The sequence below is a fragment of the Carya illinoinensis genome, chromosome 7, assembly GCF_018687715.1.
Source record: "Carya illinoinensis cultivar Pawnee chromosome 7, C.illinoinensisPawnee_v1, whole genome shotgun sequence".
NCBI classification, from domain to species: domain Eukaryota; kingdom Viridiplantae; phylum Streptophyta; class Magnoliopsida; order Fagales; family Juglandaceae; genus Carya; species Carya illinoinensis.
This window is the reverse complement of record NC_056758.1, coordinates 18608794-18616840: the sequence shown is the minus strand read 5'-3', so window position 1 is coordinate 18616840 and position 8047 is coordinate 18608794. Positions and strand designations below refer to the sequence as shown.

At 36.5% G+C, this 8047-nt stretch overlaps 1 protein-coding gene and 1 long non-coding RNA gene across 2 annotated transcripts; one reads left to right on the top strand and one right to left on the bottom strand.

Annotated features, from left to right (window-relative positions):
• Positions 1–213: 213 nt before the first annotated feature.
• On the top strand, positions 214–1855 carry LOC122316544. Its single transcript, XR_006244269.1, has 2 exons — positions 214–1051; positions 1282–1855. It is a non-coding gene; the product is annotated as an uncharacterized LOC122316544 (long non-coding RNA).
• A 1806-nt stretch (positions 1856–3661) lies between these two features.
• LOC122316543 (60S ribosomal protein L38-like) lies at positions 3662–8047 on the bottom strand. The gene is made up of 3 exons (XM_043133154.1): positions 7889–8047; positions 4290–4473; positions 3662–3903 (listed from the first exon to the last, which is right to left on the bottom strand). Exons 1-3 carry the CDS (start codon positions 7889–7891, stop codon positions 3881–3883), a joined length of 210 nt encoding a protein of 69 aa, XP_042989088.1. The 5' UTR covers positions 7892–8047; the 3' UTR covers positions 3662–3880.

The window sequence follows — 8047 nt, the reverse complement described above, 5'->3', positions numbered from 1 at the left end:
TCATCCCCCTACCCTCACCTTCCTGAGTTGTGCCTTCAATCATAGAGTATTGTTGTTCCATACAAATCTGCATACCATAGGCATTGGATCTCTCCTCATGATGCTCAGTAAGTTTATAGGTCTTTTGCTTTCTATCATGATTTATAAACTTTTTGATATATAGGTTTAGTTGATCCCTTCCTTCCTCATTTATTCCAGCTATTTTCTCGAGCACCTAGTTGGCCGTGTAATTACCACCTCCCCTAATCCCATATGGAGTAATAGTTGACTTCGAGTACTGATATCCCCCATTTAGTTCACAAATATCTCCCCTTTATAGTCTGCATTTAATATCCCATGAAATGCACCCTCTGCTACTCTATTTTCTTGGAAAACTTTCTTTCTCGTGACATCATCATGTATTGGATCAATTCTAGAATTTGACTCTATTCCCCTTTCTACATTTACAGCTCCCATTTATTGTCCCAGATTTTCCCTCATCTATACTATCAGCTCTTTTTGCATTTTTTCTTCTTCTAAGACTATCCGCTCGAAGCCATGAGCCATACTGGGATTTTCCACCATTATTCAGAGATGTGTTAGCGAGAGTATTATTGCAACCTCTTACACCATGTGCTATAAATCCACATTTAAAGTAAGTTCTAGAGAGCTTCTCATAACGCAATGGAACCCAAATTTGATATCTCATTAGGTAGGCCTGTGTAGGAAACCGAGCAACACGGTCAGTTTGTGAAACCCAACCCAAAAACGGTATCAGGCAGTGTTCACGTTTGACCCATACAACTCGCTAAATGTGGGCAAACCGAAGATGAAAACCCTAGCCTCTGCTATTTCTGGCACCGAAGTAGTAATGACTTTGAAAAGTCTGTTTTTATTATTATGCTCTGCTTTGTTCCTCATATTGTCTCTACTCGCAAGTCAATTTGAGTCAACTATACAAAAAGCTTTCTGAAGAGATCCTGGACACCCTTAGTGGCCCTACGGATCCTTCCATGACGTCCAAGACGCTATTCGATCTGATGTCTACCTTATGCTCCATTCTCACGCCGAGGTACTCATTTTCATCCCCACGCCTTTGATTTTGGACACCCTTTGCCACTCTCTTTAATTCTCTTCGTCCATGTCTCTTCCCATTTCCTAGAACCCATGTGATTACTCCCACAAAAATAACCCATTTTTATCTTCGTATGTTTCAAACCCATGGGATTTCTCTATTTGTAGCTTTTTTCATTTTCTGTAATTTTTGTAATTGCTCTGTCAAATTTTTGTGGGAAAATCTAGGGATTTTGTGGGCATCAAATGGGTTCAATTTTTCTATGGATTTTTCGAAGCACAATGGAGAGGATGGAGAAGAAGAGTTGAATGTAGTCATAGAGGTTGATCGTCCCACAAATGTTCATGTTGGATCTGATATTCAAGAAAAGGCTAGTTCTTTAAAAGCTAGGACTCTGAACTTTGAATCTTCTTCAAAAATTGTTGGTTTATCAAATGAAATTGAAGCATGAAGCACTGAAGGCTCCAAAAAATGTCATTGGGAAGAAGAAGAAGAAGGAAACAGGTTGAAGCACTCGAGTTGGGTCGGGTTGGTTTGTGTGATCATGGGTGCCGGGTCACTTCAGGTCGGGCCCAAGCACAAATCAAGTTGGTCGGGTTGCAAGCCTACGCATTAGGTTTACAGTCTTTTCTCTTACTATCATTTTCTTCAAGTTGATCTCTACTTTCACTCTGAAGTAGTTCCTCCAACGAGTTCCACCCTCTCTAACATCTACATCATGCACATCACCAATTGTTTCACCAATTTGTAATATTATTTCTCAGCATGCATACTAATGGAAGATTGTTCAATTGAACCCAAGACACCTCCCTGTTAAAATTCATCTTTCTTTTTTCTTTTTTTTTTCTTTTTTTATTTAATAACAAGATAACAATCTTCATTGCAAACTAAACAACATAAAGAGTTACAACTTGGCATCATGCCTAACAATTGGGACACACTTTCAGGAAATCCCACCAAACTGTTAAACTCTCTACATGCCATGCATATTTGGCCATACCATCAGCTACTGCATTAAAAACACGAGTAACATGTTGAACCAACACCTTAGGCACCTGCTGTAACAATTCTTTAATGGAGAAAATAAGATTCCCTAGAGGAGACAGACTCTCCTTGATCTAATATAGCATTGACACTCAGCAAGGATCTGACTCCACTATTAATTCACTTATGCCCATAGGAACACATAGTTGGAGTCCCCTCAATATAGCCAGGAGATCAACCTCCATTGGATCAGAAACTTCTGGTTCTTTGCGACAAGTTGCCATGATAACTCTTCCTTCCTCATCTCTCAAAATGGCTCCAATTCCTGATCTGCTCAGTTTTTGAAAAGTGGCTCCATCTATATTAAGTTTGAGTGCTTTTGCATGAGGAGGTCTCCACCCATGACACCCTGACAGCTTCTTATTACCGCCATCGTGAGCAGCAGTAGATTCCTTCAACAGAAATAATGCAAACTCGACAGCTTGTTGTGGAAGCTAAAGGTGCCTCTCATACATTTACTGATTCCTTCTATACCATAAAGACCAAGAGATAAGGAAAAAATTTTCTAGATCACCAGCATTCCCAACTTATCTCACCTGCATTGCTAGTTCCATAAAGTCCTTAGGATCACCATCCAACTGCAAGTAATTGAATGCTTGGTTCCAGGAAGATAAAATTGATGGGCAATAAATACGAGCATGACTAGTATCCTCCACGCTATCCTAACAAAACTTACATGAATCCTCTGCTACCACCTTCCTTTGCATCAAATTTCTCAAAGTAGGGAGACCATTCTTACAAGCTCTCCAAGCAAAGCAAACACTAAAACTCCGTTGGGAATAGGTAGCTTCCACAACTGCTTCCAAAAGGTATTAGGACAAGCAACAAATTATCAAACAATCAGGGACTTCCTTCCATTACCCTACATTTATCCTCCTGATATTTGAAAATTAAGACAAATCGGTTAGTACTTTTATCTCCAGGAAATGGAATGATCTTCCCACTTTCCAAATCTGTCATAGTAGATCTTATTACATCCTTCCCAACCCTACGATCTGAGCAGTCTACCCACGGAACTCCTTTCTCTTTTTGTTGTTGTTATACCCAAATTTGCCGATCCAATTTCTATGACAGCGTTCTCTTCCTCAGTCAAGCTAAACTGCTCCCATTTATCCTCCAAGTCCTCCATCACTCCCAACCCTAGTCCCACAATCAGGCTAAGGGAAGCCCTTCCTCACTTATTCCAGGCGCAAGACGAGACTACCATCCATCTAGGAAATGCTCGATAGACCGATGATGTACCCAACACTTGTACCGATAGGTGCCTTTTTTTTAATAATTTTTTTTTTTTTTCCAAATACTAAAAAATGTATCGAATTAATTTTTTTATTTATTTTTGATTTAGTTTTTATTAAATGCTAAAAAATATTTCTTAATGTTTTGATAAAAAAAAATTAAAATTAAAATCTTTTTGTAGGACCAAACTAAATAACCAGTCTTCAGCTGTTACGTGTTCGATGCATGCATATTCAAGGGCAACCTAGGGAAATCGGTAACGAATAATAAAGGAATAAAATTGAGATACTGTTTTTATGAAAGTGAAAAGACATAAAACAACTCGTATAAATAAAGTCTTTTGAAATGAGTTTTTATTAAGATGTAACACCAAGTCCAGTCTACACGTCATGCCGAAAGAAAATGCAATTTTTCTGTTAACTAAGGGCTGCTGCAGTGTAATGAAATTAAGGTCTAACAATTCGAAGCATGAAAATAAAAACGCATAAGATATCTCTCAACTTCTCATGGCACTAGCAAAAACACTCTGGGAGGTACTGCCTCTCTTTACACGTCCTGCACACTCAAACCTGAAAATAAAACAATGAAGCGAATTATCAAATGCGAGCCACAAAATATCTTCAGCAAAGAAACACAAACTTTGAAACCTACAAGGTGCCCACATTGCTCCATAATTATAACATCCACAACTACTAATGTTGATGTCAGCCACTAGTCTTTCTAGTCTAAAGTTTCCAAGGTCTCTGATTTCTTTCTTCCTCAAACTAGGAAACCTTTTACGTCTATATTTTCTCAGATATATTATCAGAAAAAAATAATATGAAAGTGAAAAACAAAGACTGAAGTACAGCACGTGTTGAATGTCAAGCGCTTCTGCCTCAAAAGTCAAACGGGCCAAAATAAACCAAGCTAACAAAATCTGACCAAAAAATTATAGTTGAATAAAAAGTGATACCTGGAGGAAGGGATTGCTTCAACTTGTCAGCCTTCTCTTTGTCGAACACACAAAGTGTGTAAAGGTACTTAGAGCAGCGAACTTTAAACTTCACCACATCCTTGTCTTTCTTGATCTTAACAGAGCGTGCATCCTTCCTTCTAGCAGTCAGAAGGAAATCCTTGATCTCATGGATTTGCTTTGGCTGATCAAAGTAGACAAAAAATTGAAAAACATACAATAATAAAATAAATCTTAGAACCAACAAAACATGTTTTGACCTATCAGCAGACGCATATGATATACACCAACGTTATGTGGAAAAAATATAACAAGATTATACAAAACGGGTTGAAAAAGGCTGCAACAGTGTGAAAGAGAGAACATAAAGAATCTATTTGGTTGACCCGATTAGGATAACATCACTGTGATATTATGAGATTTTTTTTTTTAATATGTTTTTAATAGTTAGAACAAGACTTTATTAAAACAAGCAATTAGGCATAGCACAAGTATACAGGGAGTATACAAGAGAAAACTCCTAATTACGGGATTGGAACTAGACAATGAAAAAAGGAAATCATAAAACTTTGAACCATTAAGCAGAAGCCCAAAGAATTAATGCATGTAAGAAAAATAATCTCTTCCAGCGAGTGTTCCCTCTATCTTCAAAACTTTGGTCATTCATTTCAAACCAAATACACCACATAAGGCATATAGGAATCATTTTCCATACAACTGCAATTTGGTGGTTGCCCTGGAAACCTCTCCAACAAGCCAAAAGATCCACCACCCTCCTAGGCATCACCCATGCAATACCAATCCGATTAAAATTCTCATCCCATAAAGCCTACTAGGATATTACGGGGTTCACAAGTCAAGGCACAAAAAGGGGAGCAATAGCATGTAAAGGATAAAAAATAACTAGGTAATTCAGCAGATTAGGAAAACGTTACTATATCATTTCCTATGGCTATAATTATTTCTCTAAAATAGCCATAACCCATATCTCATCATCCATTCGTACTTCGTGTAGGGCCTGGGTCAAAAGGTACACACACGAAAAGCACCAAGGCACCAGTATTAAAGGCACAGTTATCTTGCCAGACTCATAACTGTATTAACAACCAAATCAAATTTTAATGCTTGACTTGGATTGGCTAACACTGAACATATATTTTATATCATGAATTAAATAGCACAATCTCTTGGCTTGGCACAACACCACCATACACATTTGACTGAAAAACATAAAAAGAATGAAAAAGTAACCATGATTTATATCAATACCCTCCATTTGATTACTAGGAAACCAGAGAAAAAGACTGCCATAAAAATACAAGCTAACACAATCCCTTATCTACTGTGTCAGGAGCTTTCAGGCAACACAGAACAAGACATTGTAAGTGGTACACTTCAATCACTTTTATCATTTCTCACAAACTTTCAGCACAGCTGATGAGATCAAATTTTCTAAGCAACTAAAACAGGGGCAATCCAAAAACTCCCAAGTCATAAATTCATTAACATTTAAAGTAATGCAAAGATGATGATGTCTCACATATCACAGTCACCCAAAAGCAGGGATTTAACTATTTATGCTGTATTCAAACTGAAGTATAAAATACCAGTAATAGTTGAAAAAATACTAGAAATCAAAACCAAAATTCAGAAGAAAGAGCTAACATTGCTTTTGAGATTGATCACTAAGAGTCAATAAAACCTTTTATTTTTCAAAAAAATAAAGTATCGTTATTTCTTTTACAGTATAAGAAGAACCAATAAAATTTAGCTAGACCACAGAACTAGACAAACTCGATAGATAAGAAGAATAATTTAAGATCCAAAATAACCACAGCCATTTTCTTCCAAAATAACCGCACCCTTTATATGATATTTGGAATCTTATGGAGCGAAAACTCCCTCGGATGCCAAATTTTCCAAACAGGCCCTTATTTAATTAGTATGAATGTCACAAATCACAAGAGTGACAAAATAAATATATTGATACCAGATTTGAATCTGGAAACACAAAATATCTTCCCGCTTTGGGGGAATATTGTTGAATCTAAGTTACCACCAAAGCGTAAAAAAAATAAAAAAAAGCTGCCAACCTTTTTTCTTTTTTATTGGTAAACAAAAACCATGTCTTAGAAGTGGTCATCAACCCTCCACATGGTGTTGCGGAAACCGGTGGAACAAACTAAGAACAAAGTAAAATCAGCTCCCAAAAGCCTAGAAGTAGGCTTGTAGAAATTTTCAAGTGACAGAATTAAACAGAGGTAAATTTCGATCTCTGTCATCTCCCAATCAGTAAACATAACAGGTGAGATCAAATTTTCTAAACAGTTAAACAGGGAAATCAAAAAGGTCCAAACCATTAAGTCATTAACATTGTTTTAAATGACAGTAATTGAACAAAAATATTGACCCACGTACCACAATTATCCCTAATGCAATCACCAAGCATACAACTAAAATACCAAAACTCAAAAGCAGGCATTTAAGTACTTAACCTGTGTTCAAACTGAAGGATAAGGTACCGCCTGAAGTTCTACTTCAAGAAAAAAATAATGGATACATAGCAACGACGACTAAAACACGTATAAATGTAGTTGTATATGTTTTGACCATAGGTGAAAACAGGCTCTGTATGTTCGGCTAACAGGAGACTAACTATATCCCAGTGATAATACAAATAAATCAAACAAAAGATTCCTAGAATACTAAACATGTAAATTCGTATTTTAATTATGGAGAAAATAAAATAACTGAGTACTTAAAACTGATTCTGATTTCCAGACTTGACTTATCATTGTAACGCTAAATTTACAATTTTACTAACCCAAAGGAGATTTTAAATTTTATGTTAGTGCCAAACGGCACAAACACCAAAATGAGGTAAGAATAAGGGAGACTAATTAACCTTTTCTTTAATTGGAAATTTTAAAATTAAGAAAAAAAAATAACGAATACTACAATTTAAAAGCATGAATCAGAAATGCGACCTGATATCAATTTGAGAAAGATCTCCAAGCGTCAATTTGGTGTCTGGAAATTTCTAAAAATACTAAATAATACTATAAATTATATAAATATAGGGAATGAGGAAGGAGGGAGATAGAAAGATATACATATATATGGAGAGAGAGAGAGAGAGAGAGACAGAGAGAGAGAGAGAGAGAGAGAGAGAGAGAGAGAGAGTTCAGCAAAAAGATCATTTCGCCAACCATTTGGCAGCCGAGAAAAATTAAAAAATCCAAAACAAAATCTCATATTTTTTCAGTATTAGGATCCAATAAAACTTAGCGAGACCGCTGGGAGGGAATAACTCAATACATTTAAAAAATAATTCAGATCGAAAAGAATCGCACCCATTTTCTTTCTTTTTCCAAAAATTTAACCAGCAAACACACAAATTCCAACACAGGGAAACAGATTATCTAGATTGAAACGAACATAAGCAAAATCATACCCAACGCAGTAGCATAAAAAAAAAAAAAAAAAACAACAACATTTCACTAAATTCAGCAGGCTGTAGGAAACATTGAACTGCGTTTGGTTTCTAAGAAAATCCAAGAAAATAGAAGAATTGTACGCAAATACAGAAAGAGACATACCATTTTTGCCTCGTCTCGCAGGAAAGGTAGTAGGGCTGAGGACGGGAGCGCTCCCAAGCCACTAGTGCCGTCGAAAGAAAAGTACCATGTAGGAGAAACCAAGGACTACGTATATGAGTGAGGGTTCAGAAGCCCTAATTCTAATACTTTTCCTGTTTT